Source organism: Ochotona curzoniae, unplaced genomic scaffold (assembly GCF_017591425.1).
Source record: "Ochotona curzoniae isolate NIBS_2020 unplaced genomic scaffold, NIBS_Ocur_1.0 contig_605, whole genome shotgun sequence".
Lineage (NCBI taxonomy): Eukaryota > Metazoa > Chordata > Mammalia > Lagomorpha > Ochotonidae > Ochotona > Ochotona curzoniae.
The window spans coordinates 1,707,193-1,730,001 of record NW_024466491.1 but is presented as its reverse complement, the minus strand read 5'-3'; the positions used below and the strand labels follow the sequence as shown (position 1 = coordinate 1,730,001).

General features: G+C 61.4%; 1 protein-coding gene across 1 annotated transcript; it reads left to right on the top strand.

The window, feature by feature from the left end:
• The first annotated feature begins 6,806 nt into the window (after nt 1–6,806).
• Nucleotides 6,807–22,218, top strand: ATCAY (ATCAY kinesin light chain interacting caytaxin). Its single transcript, XM_040990200.1, has 12 exons — nt 6,807–6,883; nt 12,322–12,380; nt 14,629–14,850; nt 15,530–15,715; nt 15,809–15,911; nt 16,715–16,846; nt 17,702–17,788; nt 18,388–18,486; nt 19,070–19,105; nt 19,334–19,405; nt 19,618–19,650; nt 22,068–22,218. Exons 1-12 carry the CDS (start codon nt 6,807–6,809, stop codon nt 22,216–22,218), a joined length of 1,257 nt encoding a protein of 418 aa, XP_040846134.1.
• The last annotated feature ends 591 nt before the right edge of the window (nt 22,219–22,809 follow it).

The following is a 22,809-nucleotide window of genomic DNA, read 5'->3' as shown; positions in this document are numbered from 1 at the left end:
CCCCTCCTGAGCACCCAGCCCGGGCAGACGGCCCACAGCACCGACACCAAGGTTTGCGCCCCTCCCAGTTTCCTGTGCAACGGGGCAGGGTGGGCCGGGGGCTCCCGAGCTGGCCATGGGGTATGTGGGTCCTGGGCGGGCGAGGAAGCTGCGCGGTATTCCTGGTGGCGAGCGAGGTGCTGGCCACGGTATTCCTGGTGGCCGGGTGCTGGCCACGTCCTGACCTGGGGACCTGGTTCACCCGCCTCCCCACCGCCCCCTGCTGGACGTGTCTGTACTGCAGCCAGTGCTGCTCGTCCTGCAAGCGCCATGTCCGGGATGGGACACACAGGAGGGCTGAGCTGGCTGGGGCACAGAGCAGACCTCAGGCCAAGGAGGCTCTGCCTGGGGACCCCCACCCCTTCTGCAAGGGCTCCTGGGTTCCCCGCCTGCCTCTGGGCAGTGGCATTCCTGCCCCCAGGAACATCCTGGACTGACAGTGCTCCCCCACGGGCAGCCCCTCTGCAGCCCACCACCCAAGGCCCCCGCAGCCTGAAAGAAGCCACCTCTGCCAGCGCCTGGGGCAGGGAGGGACTCCCTGGCCACTAAGGCATCACACCCCACAGTGGGGTCCCAGCCCCACTCCCAGCTCCCCGAGAGCCACAGCCTGCTGGGGCACCTCTGCAGGTCCCGCAGGATGCTGGACCACTGCGTAGCAGGCACAGGAGCCCCCTGAGGGACGGGCCCAGCACCCCTGCCCTGATTTCTTGGTGTGGCCTGGGTTTCCCTCCCACCCTCTGCATCTGCTGTCCCTCACCGTTCCTTCAGCCTCGGGCAGCTGGAGAACAGGCACAAGCCTTAGTCCAAGTGAGGCTGGGATGGGGGGCAGGTGGCAGGCAGCCCTTAGTATTGAAAGTGGAGGCTGGGGGATGGCATGGGAGCTGTGGCCGTCTGCTCTCCCACCTCCCTCTGACAGGCCTGGGGCCGAGGGGAAGGACTCCCAGAACGGGGAGAACTGAGCGCTGCCTGCCCAGCAAGGTTCGTGCGTGGGGCCCACAGCTGCCGTGAGAACAAACCCAGCTCCTTGGAGCTTGCTCTCAGAGGCCCAGGGGCTACTGGAGGGGAGCCCTGGTCCCCCAGCTCCTGCCAGCCCCTGGATACACAACGCCAAAAAGGTGGATCTCGAATGGTGTGCCCAGGGCGGACACTGCAGCATCCATCGCTCCAGGGGCGGCTGATAGGGAGTGGTGGCTGTTGGGGTCCATGCAGTGGATGTGGGGGACACGAAAGTGTGAAGAGTATTGCCCCATTGCAGGCAAGGCCGCAAGGAACTTCCCCCTGCATGGCAGGGCCCGGCGGATGTCTCTACAACCACCTGAATGCAGCTCCACCTTCCTTTGCATGGACACGGGACCACCTTGCAGAATTCTGATCCATCCAGGCACTGTTTTCTGCTGTGGAGTTGGTTTTTTTTACTCAGTGTGAGCTTGGAGGTGAATGTCTCTAATAACGTCTTGCAAAAAGGGCCTTCTATTATTCCTGCCGTCTTGGCGGTCCCCATCGACCTTCAGCTAATGTAGGCACCTGTATTGAGGCTTGCATTCTTTCCTCCATCTTTAGGCTCTGGGATACAAGATGGAGCTGTAGAATAAGAATTGTAGCAGGAACTTCTATTGATGAAACAAATGGCAGAAGTATTCTTGGATACACACACTTGACCATGACGCCAAAAAGTCTGTGCCAGGGCTTGAGAGGGTCTCTGTGTAAATAAAGCAGACAGCTTTCTTGCGTGGCCCGTTATGATCCTGAAATCGCAGTGGTCCGTTTCTTTCCTCTTTTTGCCTCATCCACGCACCCTTCTCGAGTTTCGAACTCAGCTGGAGCTGGATTCCGGCAAGGAGGAAGCCTTTCTTCCAACACCTTGGCATTCCCAAGGCTTGAGCTTTGAACGTACGCAGGGCATCTTAAATGCGCACGGAGGGTGCCAGTTCGAGTCCTGGCTGCTCCACTTCCCATCCACCTCCCTGCTAGGGCAGTTGGGAAAGCAGCAGGTAATGGTCCAAGTGTGTGGACTCCTGCGCTCACACGGCAGACCCCCGAAGAAGCTCCTGGATGTGGCTCGGCCCAGTCCTGTCTAGGTCCCATCTGGGGAGTGAACCAGTGGATGGAAGATCTCTGTCTCTCTATATAACTCTGCCTTTCAAAGAGATATTTTAGAAAATCAAGCTCATGGGAGACTCAAACACAAGAGTTTCTTTTGGTGAAAAACATTTTGAAATCCTGGCCCAGCGTGGCGGCCTAGCAGCTAAAGTCCTCGCCTTGAATGCACCAGGATCCCATATGAGCGCCGGTTCTAATCCCGGCAATTTCACTTCCCATCCAGCTCCCTGCCTGTGGCCTGGGAAAGCAGTGGAGGACAGCCCAAAGCCTTGGGACCCTGCACCCGCGTGGGAGACCCAGAAGAGGATCTGGGCTCCTGGCTTTGGATTGGCGCAGCTCCAGCCGTTGCAGTCACTTGGGGAGTGAATCATTGGGCGGAAGATCTTCCTCTCTAGCTCTCCTCCTCTCTGTATATCTGACTTTGCAATAAAACTAGTTTTTTTCCCCCTCAAATTTGTGCACCAGGGGTCACCCTGAAGCTTACGGGAAGGCATGATATGGACAAAAATGAGGTGCCAATTTCCACAGGAAGGCACTGGAGCCCGCCTGGTGTGGTGCTGGCCACACGGGGGCGGCAGCAGCCAGAGCCAAGCAAGCCACTCTGGGCCCCCACTGCCTCTCCATGCCTCTGCCAGGCTCCTCCACTGCCAAGAACACCTCAGCCCATGCTAGCATGCTAACACCCAACCTCCGATCTCCCGACCCAGCAGGGTCCCCCCTTTCCCTAAGCCCTAGCCTTCCATCTTCCCACTGGAGTCAGGACACACCCCCATACCCAATGGGCACCCCCAAGTCTTGACTCATCCTTGTGCCAAACCCCTCTGCCTGCCTGTGACCCCTGGCTCCCCCAAGCCCAGAGCGCCCCTCCATCCCCTCCTTATGCAGCCGCCCCACGCCCTCAGGAGTGGACACTCTCCCAGGCCCAGGCCCCTCCTGGCTCACCGGGCAGGCCCTCCACCACCATGCAAAGGGCTGTCCCACACGCCCGGCACCCGGCTTTTGGCCTGCAGGGTTGGAGGAGTGGTCACACTGCTGTAGTGTGTGTGTGTGTGTGTGTGTGTGTGTGTGTGTGTGTGTGTGTGTGTGACGCAACGCATCAACCTGTGTAATGCGAAACAGGTCTGGAGTTGGTTCACTCTGGGACAGACGCCACACGGAGAACCCCGCGTGCCGTGGGACAGCACACGGGTGCCCTAGCTCAGGCCACTGTTCCATCTGAGCCTTGTGAGCACGTGTGGCCACTAGGCATGATCGGAAGCCCTGGCAGCAAGCTCCCCGCTGTACCCAGGCGTGAGCCCTGCGTGCTAACTACCCCTGGCTGGCTCCTGGCCCCTGTGGAAGCTGCCCCCTTCCCAGGGCAGGAATGTCATCGTGTTTCTTTGGACTGAGTAACCATCCTTCCTGATTTTTTTTTTTTTTCCTTTTTAGTGACAGGAGTTGTGGGACAAGCCTGCACCCGCCTCCCCCCATCACATCTGGCCATCACCCGTATAAATGCAGCTGCTAAAACATCGCTTGTCTGTCTCTCCTCCTCTCTGTAAATCTGACTTTCCAATAAAAGACAAAGAAATAAATTCTTAAAAAACAGAGGGAGAGAAACTGAAACACAACGGGAGCCGCCCTAGGCAGGCCTCAGCACCATGGACAGCTCCCGGGCCCACCTGGGACCTCCTGGCATCCTGCCTGCCCTTGGTCCCCGTGCGGCTGCCACCCGCCCCACTCCCTGCCACCCTGCCCACACCAGGACGCCTCCCCGGGCCCTCTTCGCTCACTGGTTTCCCAGCCCTGCTAGGGGGAGGAGGGACGTATCTCTACCCCACCCTCCTGCCCCCTGTCTTTCTTTTGCTTTTTTAAAAAAGATTTATTTATTTTTATTGCAAAGTCAGATATACAGAGAAGAAGAGACAGAGAGAGCAAGATCTTCCATCCAATGATTCACTGCCCAAGTGACCACAACGGGCAATCTCTATGTTTCGAATAAGTGAATCTGGGCCCAGTGCGGTGGCCTAGTGGCTAAAGTCCTCGCCTTGAATGCGCCGGGATCCCATATGGGCGCCGGTTCTAATCCCGGCAGCTCCACTTCCCATCCACCTCCCTGCTTGTGGCCTGGGAAAGCAGTCGGGGACGGCCCAAAGCCTTGGGACCCTGCACCCACTTGGGAAATTTGGAGGAGGCTTCTGGCTCCTGGTTCCGGTTCAGCTCAGCGCCAGCCGATGGGGCAGGGACAGCTGAGCCAGTCACGTGGCTAAGGCACCCATGGCAGGTGGGGTCACCTCACCACCCATTCGGGTCTCCCACGTGGACAGGGTCCCAAGCCCTGGGGCCGCCCTCTGCTGCCTCCCCAGCCACACAAGGGGCAGGGAGCTGGATCCGAAGTGGAGCCAGAGCTGGAAGCGGATATGGTGTGCCAAGCGGTCTTTAATCGCTGTGATGAATGCCTGCCCGGGGCCCACCCTAATCAGGTTGATGGTTAATTCCATGTGCAAAGGCCTTCTCCCAATGAAGACGATCCCACAAATCCTCGGGGTTGGCACACAGCTGGAGTGGGCGCGTGCGGTGTGTGGGGGGGGGAGAGGGCGGACACCATTTGGTCACAGCAGTAGTTAAAAGATGAAAAAGCAGCGACAAGCGAGAGCCACGGGTCAGCGCTCTCAACCATCCCACAACACCCTGACGAAGGAGCTGCGGCCCCCAAGGGAGAGACCCCCCACTCTCCCTGCAGTTAGGGAATGGCCAAGCCAGGGCGGAAGCCCGCTTCCTGTCTGACCAGGAGTTGCTGCCAGCTCGACCCTTCTCCTTCCCACCCCAACCCCGCGTCTCCAGATGGCCGTGCGCCACGCCCAGGGTCCAACCAACCCCTCCCGGGTCCTTCCCAGGATGTAGGGGGACCCTCCGGCACCTGGGGGGGGGGTGCTGCTCCCAGATGGCCAACGAGCCTCACGCCCGCGCCCCCTTGTTCTCGAAGGAGCGACCAGTTTTCCCTAGCGGGCCCTTGCTCGTATGGTGTGTGTGTGTGTGTGTGTGTGTGTGTGCGTGCGCTTCAATCCCTGATGCGCCATCCGCACCGCGTCTCTGCGGCGGCCCCTGGCACGCGCGCCGGGCGCAGCCAATGGAGACCCACGGCGGCGAGCAGGTGCCGCGCGCGCGCGCGCGCGCATCACCCGGGCCCATCCCCGCCCCTGCCCGTCCCCGCCGCTCCCGCAGCCGCTTGCGGGCAGCACCCAGCCCCGGTATCCGGCATCCGGCAGCGGGTAGCCGAGACCTCGGAGGCTTCCGAGCCGCCGGAGGAGAGACCCCCCCCTCCCTTGACACCTCCGCGCGCGCGCGCGTGCGCCTCGGGCGACCTTCCCGGAGGTGGTTCTGAAGGCCCGGGGCGAGGGGACCGCGAGCGGGGGGCTGCGCTCTGCATGCCCAGGACCGAGGCCGCCGCTGCCGCCCCGGAGGTGAGTAGCCCTGTCCGCGCATCCTTGGCCACGGGGGGGTGGGGGGGTGGTGGTGGCCTGGACAGCGGCCGGCCGCGGTCCCCCGCACCCCCCGAACCCCTCGCGCGTTTACTGCTGCACTAGAGGACATCCGTATGTCACAAAGACTGCGCAGGAAGGGGGGCCCAGACAGGTGTAGATTGCTCCCCTCCTGAACTTGGACGTGATGGGTGGGCCGGGCTGGGGGGGGGGTGCCCATTCCTGTGGGTTCCCAGAGAAAGGGGCACGGCCTTGGGGCGGGCGCCTCCTCTGGGACCCCTCCACGCCTCATGCCCAGGGGACAAGGCTGGGCGGAGGGCGGTCGCTGCTGCGCTGAGCAGAAGCTGGGAGGTTGCTCGCAGTCCCTCCTCCGTGGACGGGTGACGACATGGGAAGGGGGGGAGAGCGTGAACCAGCGCGTGCTATTACCTGAGGCCAGGAGAGGCTCCGCCCTCGGTCTGTACCCCTGTTTCCTACCTGAGTCTCCTGGACTCAGGCCCCCCATCCCAAAGGCAGACCCCAGCCTGCCGGCTGCGGGGGGGGGGGGGGGAGGGCAGCGGGGTGAGGGGAGCTACAGGGACACACCCGATTTGTTGGAGGGGCGACTTGGGTGTTGGGAGCAGGTGCATGGGCCTGTGAGGGTACAGTTCCATGAGGATGTGGGCTGCTGGGAGGTAGATGGGTTTCCCAGTCTGGCATGTGAGGGCATTGGGGGAGACCCTGGGGGATCCCACACAGCTGAGGGCCTCCCTGGGCACAGCTGGGTCAGCCCGCAGGACAGGGGGCGTGGTCCTCAGGCCCCTGGTTACACAACACAGCACTGGCGAGGTGAGGATGGTCCTGCAGCCCTACAGTGGCAGGCACGAGGGGGTGTTGTGGGGAGCACCTCTTCGGTTGGCTTATGGGGAGCCAGAGGCTTGGATGGGGGGGGGGGACACGGCACGGGGGGGGGGGGGTCTGGGACTTGCCAGGAGCTATCTGGTCTTCTTGCATCCCGGGTCAGTGCCTTGGAACAGGGAAGTAAAACTAACCTAGCCTCAGCTGCGGTCACAGTGAATCGGCAGGTGGCCAGGGTGGGGAGGGCACTTGGGTGTGGTAGGGGACTCCATCCCACCATCTCTGCCCACTGACACCGGCTCCTCTGCCTGCCGCTGCCCTGCAAGGCCCACCCCCGCTCCGCCTCGGCACTGCTGCCCGACGACCCCCATGGGGACCACGGAAGCCACGCTCCGCATGGAGAAAATGGACATGAGGCAGGATTGGGGGGACCAAGAGCCACCCAGGTAGGACCCCCGTTCCCACGGCGGGGGGTGGGGACCTGGCCTGAGCGGAGGGGGTCCCGTCAGCACCCAGGGCTGCCAGGGCCCAGGCCTGGTTCCCACTGTCCCACAGAGCCACCCCAAGGGCCCTGTCCGGCTTCTGGGCCCCCATATCCGACCTGAACGGTGAAGAGGAGGTTCCATTGGCACGCAGGGTTGCTAAGGGCTCAGGCCTGGCTCCCACCGGCTCACGGAGCCTCTCCAAGGGTTTTGTCTGGATCCTGGGCTTCCACATCCGACCTGAACAGTGAGGAGGGGGTCCTGTTGGCACGCAGGGTTGCCAGGGCCCAGGCCTGGTTCCCACTCTCCCACGGAGCCTCCCCGAGGGCTTCATCTGGGTCCTCCGTCCTCATATCTGACCTGAACAGTGAGGAGGGGGTTCCGTTGGCACCCAGGGTTGCCAGGGCCCAGGCCTGGTTCCCACTCTCCCACGGAGCCTCCCTGAGGGTCGTGTCTGGTTCCCGGCCCTCGTGGTGTGGCCGAACTTGGCTGGGCAACCATCTGCTACATCAGTGAAGGTCGGCCTCCTCCCCTCGCCCTCCCTGTCCCCGACATCACACTCTGGATTCTTGAGTCACTCCGCCTGTCTTAGCCAGAAACACCGTGCCCGGGTCCTGCTTTATTCTCTCTTAAGGTAGACTCTGCCAGCATCCCCCTCACCCGCTGTGGGCCCCCTTCATCTCGCATCGCTGCTAAGTCCCTCTGGCTGTCACAGCTTCCTTCCTGGTCTTCTTCCTTGACCGGCTTACTCTGAGCTCCAGACTTTGGCACAGGCTGTTCCAGCAGCCTCGATGCTGTTCCAGGCAACCCTGGAACAGAGAGACCCCCTAGAAGGGAGGCCCTCTAGAACGATGGCCCCGTGCCGGCGACATTCACGTCCCAAGACGGGAGGACTGGCTTGCATAGGAGGAAGCCAACCACCATCTCTCACGCACAAACACAGCACTCCATGTCCTCTGTCGCGCTGAGCTCTGGCGGTAGGCAGAGGAGAGACAGAGAACAACATCTTCCATCGGCTGGTTCACCCCACAAGCGGCTGCAACAGCCAGAGCTGAGCCGATCCGAAGCCAGGAGCCAGGAGCCTCTTCCGGGTCTCCCACGCGGGTGCAGGGTCCCAAGGCTTTGGGCCGTCCTCCACTGCTTTCCCAGGCCACAGGCAGGGAGCTGGATGGGAAGTGGGACCACCAGGACACGAACCGGTGCCCATAGGGCATCCCGGTGCTGCAGGTGGAGGATTGGCCAGTTGAGCCATCGTGCCAGCCCAGAGCTGTGGTTTCTTGTAAATGAGATTTCTCCCCAGAACTCTCGGGTCCTGCAGACCCAGCTTGAATCATCACCCTGACAGCTCCTCCCGCCAACTCCCACCTCTATTTGGAACATTTTCTCTGAAATGCAGAGCTGCTGAGACAGAAATCTTCCACCCCCTGGCTCACTCCCGGTTAGCCCGGTCTTAACAGCAATGGCCTCACCTCCCCAGGCTGCCTGCACCCAGAGTTCCGGGAACCGAGAGTTGCCCTGCACCTGTCTGGGGGGCCGGAGTGGCACGCTCTGCCTGCCTTCAGGCCAGCTACCCGGGGGTCCCCCCTCCAGCTGCAGGCGGCTTCCCCATCTCCCACCCAGCGCCTGCAGACAGAGGCTGCTCTGTGCTCCCACCGGGCGCTGGCCAGAGGGCTTCCCCTATGGACTCCCACGTCTTCATTCTGAAAACCCGGCTGCTGTGGCACAAAGACCACTCTGTCCGGGCCAGACAGATGCCATTGTGTCCCCTCGGGGCTCCGGGAGCCACCTGCCCCACCCCCCACACACACACCAGTACCCAGCCCGGGCAGGATGCCTAGCACTCCAGGGCTCCCTCTGGGCACTCCCCAGCGGACTCAGTGTCCCTAAGCACCAGGAGAACCCAGGATGGTGTTTGCAGAGGGCTGGGGCTTGTGAACCTGCCCCAGCAAGCCAGGCATCAGGGGACAGTGGGATGTGGGGACCACAGGGCGACAGAGACAGTCCCGTCCACTGCCTGCCCCCCCTCGTCCAGCCTCAGTCTCCAGCTGGGCAAAACGGGTGCCCATCTGCCTGGCCGGGTGGCTGTGGGTCCCGGGGCGGAACACTGCACGGGTTGTCGGTTACCCTTCTAGAGGATTCTGCAGCAAGACCTGCGGTCCCAATGCTGCTGTGACTGACAGGAGTGTGTGTGTGGGGTGGCTCCTGCCCACCGGAAAAAAAAAGTTCTTTGGATCAAAACCCACATTTATGGAATGGAAACTCATTCCTGATTTAAATCCTTTTTTTTTTTTTTTTAAGATTTATTTATTTTTGTTGAAAAGTCAGAGATACAAAAAGCAGGACTGATTCACTCCCCAAGTGGCCCCTTGGCCGGAACTGAGCCCAAAGCCTCTTCCGGGTCTCCCACGCTGGTTCAGGGTCTCAAGGCTTTGGGCCGTCCTCCACTGCTTTCCCAGGCCACAGGCAGGGAGCTGGATGGGAAGTGGGGCCACCAGGATTAGAACCGGCACCCTTGTGAAATCCCAGTGTGTATGGATTCATAGCCACACCTGAGGCAGTCTTTGGTTCCAGCCCTGGGACCCTGAGTCCACGATTTGGCCTTCTCCTTTTAGAACTTTCTTCTGGACCCGGCGCCATGGCCTAGCAGCTAAAGTCTTCGCCTTAAATGTGCCAGGATCCCATAGGGGTGCTGGTTCTAATCCTGGCAGCCCCGCTTCCCATCCAGCTCCCTGCTTGTGGCCTGGGATAGTAGTCCAGGATGGCCCAAAGCCTTGGGACCCTGCACCCGCATGGGAGACCTGAAGGAGGTTCCAGGCTCCTGGCTTCAGATCGGTGCAGCACCAGCCATTGCGGTCATTTGGGGAGTGAATCATAGGACAAAAGATCTTCCTCTCTGTCTCTCCTCCTCTCTGTACATCTGCCTTTCCAACAAAAAAAAAAAGAATTTTCTTCTCACTTTATCTGAAGCTTGCTTAAAAAAAATGATGAGCTGAAATTTGCCTAGATTTGCATAACTCGTTAGCCACCGCCTGGTTCCAGAGAATTCTCTGCACCCCAGCCCCTCCTTGCCCGTGGCCTGGCCTGTTCTAGGCGTTTCCCTGATGGCGGAGGCGCAGTTTGCTGTCTGTGTTTCTCTTGGAGCAGGGGGTCCCCCAGATCTCCCCGCAGCCCTGTGGTGCGGACGTCGCCTCATGCCTGACTGTGTCATTGTGTGCACGGACCACACTGGGTTCATTCCTTCACCTGCTGGCTGCCGTGGGGCATCCCTTCTCTGTCCCTGGCGCGTCCACTCAGTACTGACCTCGGTTATCTAGGGCAGGGGGACAATCCCCGACTCAGCCTTCACCATCGGCATTGCCTGGGTCCCAGCAGCTGGTCCCAGCCGCATGCCCGGAGCATGGGTGGGTGCAGGAGAGGGAGGGAGCGGGCAGCAGCATCCCTGTGAATCTCACCCTGGATGGGTGGCTGGCCCATCCCTGCCCCTGGCGTTGGCCAGTCCCAGCCCTGCCCCCTTGGCCCAGTCCCAGCCCTGCCCGCCCCCATCGCCACCGGCCAGTCCCAGCTCTGCCCACCCCCCCCTTCCTTGGCGGCCAGCCCCAGCCCTGTCCTCCACTTCCTTGCAGCCAGCCCCAGTGCTGCCCTGCGCCCCCCCCCCCACCATCGCCACCGGCCTGGCCCAGCCCTGGCTGGGAACCCGTGGCTGGGAAAGCTTCCGCTCTCCTCTCTGTAACTGGGCTTTCCAAGAAAAAGAAACAGCCCGCTGAGCTGGGGCGAGGCTCTGTCCTTGCAATGCAGGAGACAGGGTGGTAGGCGGGTCTCCTGCAGGCCAGGCCTTCAACACACACACACACACACACACACACACACACACACACACACACACACACACACACACACACACACACACACACACACACACACACACACACACACACACACACACACACACACACACACACACACACACACACACACACACACACACACACACACACACACACACACACCCGTTTCCCCCTGGCTCCAGGAACCTCCTCCACGGCCCTCAAGTCCTGCTTCATAAGGGATTTTTTTTTCCTTTTTAGATTTATTTTCATTGGAAAAACAGATTTACAAAGAGGACAGACAAGATCTTCCATCTGGTGGTTCACTCCCCAAGTGACCACAACAGTTGGAGCTGAGCCGATCCGAAGCCAGGAGCCAGGAGCCTCTTGCGGGTCTCCCATGTGGGTACAGGGTCCCAAGGCTTTGGGCCGTCCTCCACTGCTTTCCCAGGCCACAGGCAGGGAGCTGGATGGGAAGTGGAGCAGCCGGGATTAGAACTGGTGCCCCTATGGGATCCTGGCGCATTTAAGGCGAGGACTTTAGCCGCTAGGCCACTGCACTAGGCTCTTTTTTTTCCTTTGGCTTTTTTCATTTTATTACATGAAGGAGTAACACTCGTCCAAGTTCAAAGTGGACCCCGAATGGTTACATTACACAAAGTGTGAGGTTTTATAAACTTGCGACAGGGGACAGGAGGGCACGTCTAGTCATTACAAGGAAATCCTATAAGCCACAAGCACTTTAAAACCCATGAACTTTCAACTGGTCATCCTTAGCCTGTCCAGTCTCCACCAGCAACTGGCAGATGTCCTTGTGCTTGCTGGTCGCCCTGGCGCTGGATCCCTTTCTCCATATTCGGGATATTCAATGACCATCCCAGCGTTAATTTTGCCTCTCAACCCACTCTGGCATCGGTGTGAATCCTGCCAGGGCGACCGTAGCATCACTTCGACAATCAGGAACTCAGAGAGGTGCTGGCACCGTGGCATAACAGGTCAGGCCTCCGCCTGCCACGTCAGCATCCCGTAGCGATGCCGATTCAAGTCCCAGCTACTCCAGTTCCCATTCAGCCTGCACATTTGCCGGGGAAAGTAACATTGAGGACGGCCCATGTGCTTGGGATTCCCCACCACCCATGTGGGAGACCCGGAAGAAACTCTAGGCTTTGGATGGGCCCAGTTCTGGCCATGGCGGCCATTTAGGGGGAGCGCGCAAACAGGTGGAAGTTCTCTGTCTCTCCTCTCGCTGTACCTCTGCCTTTCCAACACAAATCAAATACAGCTTAGGAAAATACCCCCCTTCCTGGCTCAGACCCATTCCTGGCACTGCAGCCCTGATAGGGCCTCGCTGGGGTCTGGCTGTGAGGTTTCAAGGGTCTCGCTGGGGTCTGGCCACAAGTTCTCTGGTCCAGCGTTTTGTCCTTGAGTCACTTCGGGGTGACTTTGGGAGGCGGACACAGGAGCAGGGAGCCACGAAGTGGTTTTTAGGGTCTCGAGGGGTCTGAACAGGTCTCTTACTCCCCTGCTTCTCTGCTCTCCTTGGCATTGCCTGGTGGCTGGCACCTGCGGGGTCTGCAGGCCGTCCCCGGAAGACGCGGGAACGGATGCGCTCGGCGGCTCGGCAGCAGACACGGCCTGTAAGTCTCCGTGCGAGAGAGCACGGGCTCCCGGTGCCGGGCGTGACTGCTGGGGACGGTGTGTGGGGGGGTGCTACGTACGATACACACATGTCAGAGGCCACGGCTGCTGGGCCCAAAGCCAGCCAGTGCCAAGGGGGCTGTGTGTCCTGCAGGGCAGCTGGGGGAGGGCTATGTGTCCTGCAGGGAGCTGGGGGGAGGGCTGTGTGTCCTGCAGGGAGCCGGGGGGGGGGGGGGGGGGGGAGGGCTGTGTGTCCTGCAGGACAGCTGGGGGGAGGGCTGTGTGTCCTGCAGGGAGCTGGGGGAGGGCTGTGTGTCCTGCAGGGAGCTGGGGGGAGGGCTGTGTGTCCTAGAGCCAGTTATCCAGCTCATCTGTGCCCCCTCTTTCCTCACCTGGGATACAGAAATGCAGCATTCCGTGATGGGCACAGGGTCCCACAGGTAGCCCCGGGCGGGCCCGGGGCCTAGGGTGACCCCTGCCTGGCAGGCCCGCAGCCCACACTGGAGTACATGGGTTCGCGTCCTGGCCCTCCTGGGCCCAGCCCTGGCTGTTCTGGGTGCACGGGAGGTTTCTGTCATTCTACCTGTCCAAAAAAAAAAGTGAATAAGTCAACTGAACTTGAATAGCACTGAAATCTGTGGATGCTTCTGTGCCGTGAGCGGGGCTCATGTGGCCAGCTGAGGACCTAGGAGTGAGAGGTTAACTGCCCTGCCAGGAGCTGGCGCTGCGGGCAGGGGCCTGGCGCATGGGCAGCAGGGTGGGGTCTTCCATGTCTCCCACCCCGGCTGTGACACCTGCAGAGGGCACACCCCAGCGGTCGACTCCCAGAGAGAGGAAACGCAGGTGGCAAAAAAAAAAAAAAAAAAAAGAGAGAGAGACCTTGACTCCAGGCGGTGTTGTAACCACAGAAACCCACCCTGTCAAAAGATGTTTGAACAGATTGGAGCAACCCGATTGGAGACCCGAACCTCTCCCATCTCCCCAGCTGCCTGCAACAATTCCCAGGGCCTGGGTCAGGCTGGGGCCAGGTCCGCATGGGCAGAGGGTCAGGGTGTGTCTGCACGGGATGCCACATCCAGGGCCGCGTGGGCAGAGGGTCAGGGTGTGTCTGCACGGGATGCCACATCCAGGGCCACGTGGGCAGAGGGGCCCAGGGTGTGCCTGGTGGGGCACTGGAGCTGGGATTTGAATCCAGGCTCATCAGAATGCTGTGGACGTGCCCTGCTATGGACATGTCCTGCTGGATACGCCCCACCCTCCGGGACCCCGATCCCAGAACTGAGGGTGTGAGGGACTCAGGTAGGCAGGGCGTGGAACAGCTTCTCTCGTGGAGCCCACAGCACACGGAGTCCTGCTTCCAAAAAGGAGACATCAGACACGAGATACACACATCCCGCCCCCCGACGCACACACTCCCGGGACCCCCACATGTCTGAAGCCTTGGGGTATGGAGCAAATGCTGTCCATTTTCTCCTTTTTGGGGGGGTGGGGTGCAGATTCCCTTTGGATTAAGGTTTCGGATAATCCTCTCTGGCTCCAATCTCTCTGGCCTCATGGCCACGTGGTGGGGGTAAGCGTCACATCCATGGCCCTGTGCTGGCCTTCACCTTGACCCTATGAGGGAAGAAGCGACATCTCTCTCTCTCTCCCTCCCTTTCTCTGTCTCTCTCTCTCCCTCTCTCTCTGTCACACACACACACACATGTGCTAGCTCACTGACCCCGGCCTGCTGCCCAGGAGAGACGCAGGAAGAAGCGAGCCCTGTCTTGATCATTCGTTGTCTGAGAAGTGGCTCTTGTTTTCTGTCTGTCCCCACTCAGGCCCAGCAGCAAAAACAGGTGCTTGGAAAATCTCCCGTCTCGTCTTCACTGTCTGTCCGTGCCACCATTTTTGAGTTCATTTGAGTGGTGACAAAGAGAGACAGACACACACCGCCCCCCAAAACGCACACCTACTGCTGACGCCCCGAATGCCCCCACCAGTAGCCAGGACCAGACTTGGTGGAAGATCCGGGTGTCCCACATGCGTGATGGGGTCCACGTGCGTGGGCTGCCATGGGACCCTGGCAGGGCGCGTGGTAGCAAGGAGCTGGGTCGGAAGCAGAGCCAGGTCTCCGACCCCAGTACTGCCCTGTGGGGTGTGGCTGTCCCACCAACAGGGGACGTGTGTGGCTGCCTGCCTCCAGCGGGGTGGGCTGCGGGGAGGGGGACGTGAAGCCACGGGTTCCTCTCTCTGTCTCTCCGGCAGCCCCTCCCAGCACGCTGAACTTCAACGGCGCCCACCGGAAGCGGAAGACATTGGTAGCCCCAGAGATCAACATCTCCCTGGACCAAAGCGAGGGCTCCCTGCTGTCCGACGACTTCCTGGACACGCCCGACGACCTGGACATTAATGTGGATGACATTGAGACTCCCGACGAGACGGACTCGCTCGAGTTCCTGGGGAATGGCAACGAGCTCGAGTGGGAAGGTAGGGGCCCCTGGGATACCCTGGGATGCCATGGTGCCCTCTGACCTCCCGGGCAGACTGCCCGAGCTGGCCCTGTGTCTGTGGCATCTCTCCCAGGGCGTCTTTCCCAATTGGCTTGACTCGGGGTTGGGGCGCAGAACAGGCCTCACAGAGGGTTGGCTTGCACCTGCTGCAGCCATGGCTTCCCTACAAGACAGAGGTGTTGGTCTCTTGGTCTCCCATGCGGGTGCAGGGTCCCAAGGCTTTGGGCCGTCCTCCACTGCTTTCCCAGGCCACAAGCAGGGAGCTGGATGGGAAGTGGGGTAGTCAGGACATGAGCCGGTGCCCACTTGGGACACCTGTGCTTGGAGGTGGAGGATTGACCAGTTGAGCCACCGCGCCAATCCCAGCAACCCTAATCTTGTCCTGCCAGTCAGCAAAGTGGCTCCTGAGGTCCAAGATGCTGATGGGCAGTGGACCCACGGGAGGGCAGCTCTGTGTCCCCTCTATGTCCCCACCCCCCCCATCCATCAGCAGGTACAGACACACGGAGGGGAAGGACGCAATCCTGGAGGGCTTCCTGGAGGAGGAGGGCACTTGAGGCAGGCTATTGAAGGTCGCCGCCAGGGAGAGGAGCGGTGAAGGGAGCCCCAGGTGGGAGGTTGGCTGAGAGGTTGGGCCACGGGTGTCCTGCTTCCAGATGACACCCCAGTGGCCACCGCCAAGAACATGCCTGGAGACAGCGCAGATCTGTTTGGGGACGGAGCGGCCGAGGACGGCAGCGCCGCCAACGGGCGCCTGTGGCGCACGGTCATCATCGGGGAACAGGAGCACCGCATCGACCTGCATATGATCCGGCCGTACATGAAGGTGGTCACCCACGGAGGTGAGCCCCCTCCCCGGGCACCGCCTCCCGCTCCCAAGGTCCTGCCGGGTCCTCAAGCCAGGCACGGTCAGGACGGCTGTCTCCCGCCCCCAGGGTACTACGGCGAAGGCCTCAACGCCATCATTGTCTTTGCGGCTTGCTTTCTCCCCGACAGCAGCTGTGCCGACTACCACTACATCATGGAGAACCTCTTCCTGTAAGTGGGGGAGATGCCCACCAGGGAGCTCTGAGCAGTCCCCACCAGCACCAGCCCTCCGCCTGAGCCCCTGCTGGCCCTGCTGGCTGCTCACGCAGAGGCTGTCTGGGCTTCTGTCGCATCAACAGCAGTTGACAGCACCATCGCCACCATCACCACCATCATCACCATCACCACCATCATCACCATCACCACCATCATCACCATCTTCACCATCTTCACCACCATCATCATCACCACCATCACCATCACCACCACCATCACCACCATCATCATCACCATCACCACCATCATCACCACCATCACCACCACCATCACCACCATCACCACCACCACCATCATCACCACCATCCCCACCATCACCACCATCACCACCACCATCACCACCATCATCATCACCATCACCACCATCATCACCACCATCACCACCACCATCACCACCATCACCACCACCACCATCATCACCACCACCATCATCACCACCATCCCCACCATCCCCACCATCACCACCATCACCACCATCACCATCACCATCATCATCACCATCACCATCATCATCACCATCCTCACCATCATCACCATCATCACTATCATCACCATCACCACCATCACCACCACCACCATCACCACCACCATCACCATCACCATCATCATCATCATCACCATCACCATCACCATCATCAACATTGTCAGCATCGCTGTCACTCGTCGTTGTCGTGAGGAGACTCCAGGGGGAGCAGGATTGCGGCAGAGTCCAGGCCTCCATAGCGGCCAGCACCAGATGCCTGTCCCTCCCGCTGCAGGTATGTCATCAGCAGCCTGGAGCTCCTGGTGGCCGAGGACTACATGATAGTGTACCTGAACGGGGCCACGCCGCGGCGCCGGATGCCGGGCATCGGCTGGCTGAAGAAATGCTACCAGATGATCGACAGGAGGTAAGTGTGCATGGAGATGGGAGAGGTCGTGGACTTTGGGGTGTCGTCATGCTCAGCCCTGAAGTCAGGAGGCTGAAGGCCCGGGCTCCTGGCCTGACGCTGGATCACGCTGAATCTGCCCTCACAGTCGGCTGGCGTCCATGCGCATGCATGGCAGCTGTGCGTGTCCGCGTGTCTCCCCGGGTGTCCCCAAAGCCCACTCCACGTTGGAGCAGGTGCCCCGAGCTCCTTGCTTGCTTAAGGGTGTGCCATACTCTGCTGTTCACCCATCTGGGGGTGGACGCTTGGATGGCTTCCGTCTCTGTGATTGGGGACAGGCCGGTTTCAAGTGAGGCTCCTTGGAAGTCATCCCAGATAGAGGGACACTTGGAGGGGCCGCACAGGTCCTTGGGGCGACAAAAGCCCACCCACCCCATCCCTGGTCCCTACCTTACCTGGGCATGAGCACGGGCTCTCTGCCCCACCCCTTCCCTGGAGAACCCAAGCCCCACCCTCATTGCAACCTCCCCTGGGACCACCCAGGCCACATGACCCCTCCCCAGACCCCCCAAAGCCCACCTACCCCTCCCTGCCCCCCAAGTCCACGTGCCCCTCCCTGCCCCCAGAGCCCACCTGCCCCTCCCTGTCCCCTCTCGGAGCCCACCTGCCCCTCCCCGTCCCCCAAGTCCACCTGTCCCCTCCCTGTCCCCCAGTCCATCTGTCCTTCCCTGCCCCCCAAGTCCACCTGTCCCCTCCCTGCCCCCCCATAGCCCACCTGCCCCTTCCTGCCCCCATAGCCCACCTGTCCCCTCCCTGCCTCCCCTGGAGTCCACCTGCCCCTCCCTGCCCCCCCAGAGCCCACCTGTCCCCTCCCAGGTTGCGGAAGAACCTCAAGTCTTTGATCATTGTTCACCCGTCGTGGTTCATCCGGACCGTGCTGGCAGTGTCCCGTCCCTTCATCAGGTGAGGAGGGGTCGCGCGGGCGCCCTGCCTCGACACCCTTGTCTTGCTGGTTCACTCTCCACGGAGAGCTGTGCCAGGGTGGATGGATGGATGGGTGGGTGGGTGGAGCCTTTTTCAAGTCTCCCACGTGGGTGCAGGGTTCCGAGGCCTTGGGCCGTCCTCCACTGCTTTCCCAGGCCACAGGCAGGGAGCTGGAGGGGAAGTGGAGCAGCCGAGACATGAACCGGTGGCCCTTGGGAATGCCAGCATTAAAGGTGGAGGATTAAATCTGGATTAATCTGTACCGCAGGACCCGGTCTGAGCCCTGGCTGCTCCGCCTCCCATCCAGCTCTCTGCTCCTGTGGCCACGGCACAGGCACTGGGCTGCCTGCCTCCTACGTGGGAGACCCGGCTGCCTGGTTGTTGAGGGAGCAGAGAATATCTGTGTCTCTCCTTCTCCTCCGTGTCCCATGTGAAAATGAACTCGGTGCCTTGCACAGCCGGGGCGGGGAGACAGGCGTCCGATGGGACTCTCCACCCACACAGCCCTTGGTGCAAGGGGGCGGGAGCCTCGTGGCCCCCGCAGGCTGCGCTCCCACACGTGCTGTCCCTGTCCGCAGTGTCAAGTTCATCAGCAAGATCCAGTACGTGCACAGCCTGGAGGACCTGGAGCAGCTGATCCCGATGGAGCATGTTCAGATTCCTGACTGTGTCCTCCAGTGAGTGAGCCCCGGCCTGGCAGGGCAGCAGGGCTAGAAGCCAGGGGACCCCCAGACTGGCGGGGCTATGGGCCGGAGGACCCGTAGACTCCCACAGTCACCACGCCCTTCCCAGAGCCCAGCCTCCCGCACACCTCCCCACCGCCACATGACTTGAAGTCTCTAGAACATTCTCTCCCCGCCCAGCGGAAGCCCTGTGGCCCGCCCACGCCTCTTCCCGTCCGTCCCTCCAGATCTGACATTGCGTGTCGGCCTCTCCGACTGAGTTAGACGTCGACCTCTGGGCAGGCGTGTCCACACGTGTCAAAACTTGATATCCCCCACTGACACGGACTGGCCGTTCCTCCGTGGGTGGACACTTGAGCCGGCTGCACCTGCCGGCCCTCGGAGTTCCTGCAGGGTCCCCGCCTTTCAGACCCAGAACAAGCCGCAGGGTGATTCTGTTTTGGAGAAAGTGGCGAGCTAGCTGCCGTCCTTCTGCAAGCCTGGGGAGGGCGCTATCCTTTGTGACGTCTTCTCACACCTGCCCTATGGGGCGGGGGTCAGGGGGAGCCAAGGGTGTGTGACACCTCTGTCCTGACAGGTACGAAGAGGAGCGGCTGAAGGCCAGGAGAGAGAGGTGGGTGCAGGAAGTCCCCTGGGCACGCTGGGCATCTGTGGTGGAAGCCCCGCCCACCTTCATCCCAGACAGGGGATGGGAGAGCTGTGTTTCCTACCCTGCGGGCACAGCACCTTGGCCAGAAGGGCAAGCTGCCGGCCAGATGCTCCTGGGCCAGGGAGGTTCCCCACAGGAGCTGAGGGTCTGGGGCCCAGCCGCTTCCCAGTATCACCAGCTCTCTGTCCGCAGCGCCAGACCCCAGCCCGAGTTTGTGCTGCCCAGGCCCGAAGAGAAGCCAGAGGCGGTACTGGAGGAAGACAGGTGCGTGCATGCCCACTGCCAAGGCAGAGCCTCAACCATGCTCTGCATCACAGCCTGTTGGGTCACTAGTTGCCATCAGGCAGGTGCACGTGGTCTCCTGCTGTGGGCGACAGTGGCAGCTTGGCCCCATGTACAGCTCCCAGCCCGGGGCAGCAGCCATGGGAGAGGTGGGGCCTTCCCACCCAGGAAATGACGCTGAGTCTCCCCCACAGGTCTGCGGAGGCCACGCAAGATGAGGAAACAAGGTGCGTGCCCGAGGAGCTGCTCAGGGCTGGAGGCTTCCCCCCACACACACTGTGAGAAGAACCATGGCAGGAGGGAGGCTGGGAGCCGCGGTCACACTGGCACACCAACCTCCAGCTCCAGGGGGCGCCACGTGTAGACCGGGGTGCAGGGTAGGCCCCACGAGCTGGGCAGTGTGACAGCTGAAAGACATCCCTGTCCCTTTGTGGCTAGAACTAAAATCCACAGATCCACTGATAAAGAAGAGGGGCTCGCTTGGCAGGGAGGGGCAAAGGTGTCACAAAGGGTCCCTGGGGGACCCAGCATTCGTCAGGGAGAGCCCACTGTTGTGGCAGACCCGTTTCCGTGGCAACCCCATGCCCTCCTCACCATGCACCACCCACCACAGGACGAGCCGATTTGCAGCCAGTGTTCTCAGGGCAACGTGTCTCCCCTTCCCCTGCCAGCCCCATGGCCACTCAGACACAGGCACACCCCACCCCGCCACAGCCCAGGGTGCTGCCCTATCCCAAGCTCTCCACCTGCTCTGAGGGTCCAGGACCCTTCCTGTGCCCACCACCCAGGGCTCAGCTGGAGCCCCATGGTCCAAGTCCCCCACCTGATGATGCAGACTCCCTCGCACAGTCTTAGATGGGACATGCCAGGGGGCTAGATGGTACTACCAGCAGCTGGATGGGTAGGTGGGTGGATGGATGGGTGGATGGATGGATAGATGGATGGAAAAAGGGTGGGTGGGTGGATGGGTGGGTGGATGGGTGGGTGGATGGATGGATGGGTGATTGAGTGGATGGATGGATGGACGGATGGGTGGATGGATGGATGGGTGGGTGGGTGGATGGGTGGATGGATGGATGGGTGGATGGATGGGTGGACGGATGGACGGCTGGGTGGATGGATGGATGGGTGGGTGGGTGGATGGATGGATGGATGGACGGACGGATGGACGGAGGGTGGATGGATGGATGGGTGGGTGGGTGGATAGATGGTGGATGGATGGATGGGTGGGTGGGTGGATGGACGGCTGGGTGGATGGATGGATGGATGGGTGGGTGGGTGGATGGATGGATGGACGGACGGACGGACGGGTGGATGGACGGATGGATGGATGGATGGATGGATGGATGGATGGATGGTTGGATGGATGGGTGGATGGGTGGATGGACGGACGGACGGACGGACGGATGGATGGATGGATGGGTGGGTGGGTGGATGGATGGATGGATGGGTGGGTGGGTGGGTGGGTGGGTGGATGAAAAGGCGGGCAGGTAGAAGGGTGATTAGGGCCTCTCCCCAGCGTGCTCAAGGACCTGACTCCTTGGGGCCTATTCTGCGGGGTACAAGGCAGCCGCAGCAAGCGGCAGGTGAGCACCTTGACTGCCGAGGCCTCCTGGGCACCGGCTAGCATTGCAGAAGAGTGTACCCCGAAAGGGGACCTCTCTGCCTCTCCCGTGACGGCAGCCTGGCCCGTGTTTCTCCTCCCCAGCATGTCCTGAGGTGGTAGAATCTCAAAGAAGGACACGGAAGAAGGTTCCAGACACCAAGAAGCCCTGGCCCCTGTCCCCCTCGGCTCTGAGCCCACCTCACCTCCCAGGATGCCGGTCCCCGCCTTCCCACCAGCCTCTGCAGCTGCAAAGTCTCAACTATTTTTGTAAGGACATAGGGTTCACGCATTCCGGAGCAGACAACCGGTTCTCAGCCTGCACCCCCGGGAGAGCCAGCACCACGAGGCGGGGTTCCCACGCCCCCAGCCAGCGCGAGGCACGGGTTCTGGATCCTTCCCTCGCCTGTCGCCTGCCCCACGTGGGAACCCCGGACACCCACCAGCACCGCAGCTGCGTCTGAATCTGTTCCTGTGCCTTTTCCTTCCAGAACACAACCCACTCCCTCCAGCCGGGCAGGGGTCCCATAGGGCCGGGCCCCAGGGTCCCTCTCAACCTCCAGCCCCTTACCCACAGCCCCAGTTTCTCATTGCACCTGTCCCATCTGTCTCCAGGAGCCCCTGAACCCACAGAGCACGGGTGGAGCTGAGCGGCTGCCCTCTCCTTGTTCTAGAACATTCTCCCAGCCTCCCCGATTCCCAGGAGCTGGGTCGGCCTTCCCTGGTTGTGGGTCTCTGGTCACCGCCCGTCGGAGGAAGACAAATGTCTCCCGTGGTGTCCGAGGCCATGCGGCCAGATGACCGAGTGAAGTGGGCTTGCTGGGCTGGGAGCTGGTGCTGGCACGCTGTGGTCCTGACTGGTCGGTTGAATGGCAGGCTACCCATCACTGCTGCTAGCTTCTGACAGGTCCCCGAGAGGGTCGACCCACAGTGGGCCCCAGGGTCCCTCTCACCATGGGCAGGAGAGGGTATCGTTTGAAGGGGGCATCTGGGTGCCCAGTACCAACAGAGGCAGTGCCATGTGGAACATGGTTCCACCAGCCCTTGGAGGCAACAGCCCCGGCCAAGCCGGCTGCAGCCCGCCATGCCCACCACGGCGCCCCTGGACCGGGCAGGGGAAGACTCGGCTCCCCGCACAGCCCTGGGGGCCGAGGTTGGGACTCCAGGGAATCTGATGGGTGTCAGCGGTTGAGGGGGGAGTGTCTTCAATTTGTGTTTCCTGAGTGGCAGGGGTCATGTCCAGAGCTGGATGTGTCCTCAGAGCTGACATCCCCTGGGACCAGCTTGTTGCTGCTCTGGGCCCCGTCCCAGCTGCTCTAGGTTCCAGGCTGTGGTGGCTAGCCCCAGCTGACATCCCACAAGGAGCTCCTCCAGAGCCCGCTGTCCCACCTGCAGCTATGACAGCGACTCCCGGGGCAGGGGCTGCCTGGAACCCACTCCCGTGCAGTGCCTATTCAGACCCCACCGTGACCGGAAGGTTCCCGCTCTGTTGAACACTCCGGGGGCCTGTGGATGCCAGCCTCAGGCCCCAGGAGGAGCTGTAATAGAGACCCTCTCCATTCCACAGTAACCCCCTCCAGGTCACCAGCAGCCACTGGGAAGACAGGCCCCGTGGCTGGCCCCAAGTAGGGGGGGACCCCCACAGCTCTGCCCAAGGGCTGGGCTTGTGAGCCATCTGGGGCTGGGGGCAGTTTTGGACCCTGCGGTTTCTGAAAACAGGAGTGATTCCTCGATCCTGGGGTGGGGTGACCCTAAAGACGTCAGGACCCTGAGCTCGGGGGAG

What these genes read in the sequence shown, in the direction of transcription:
- ATCAY (XM_040990200.1), top strand. Translation starts at nt 6,807, where the DNA reads ATGGGGACCACGGAAGCCACGCTCCGCATGGAGAAAATGGACATGAGG. An exon ending in ATCATGGAGAACCTCTTCCT is followed by an intron (nt 15,912 to 16,714) that starts GTAAGTGGGGGA and finishes CTCCCGCTGCAG; the next exon opens with GTATGTCATCAGCAGCCTGG. An exon ending in CTGAAGGCCAGGAGAGAGAG is followed by an intron (nt 19,106 to 19,333) that starts GTGGGTGCAGGA and finishes CTCTGTCCGCAG; the next exon opens with CGCCAGACCCCAGCCCGAGT.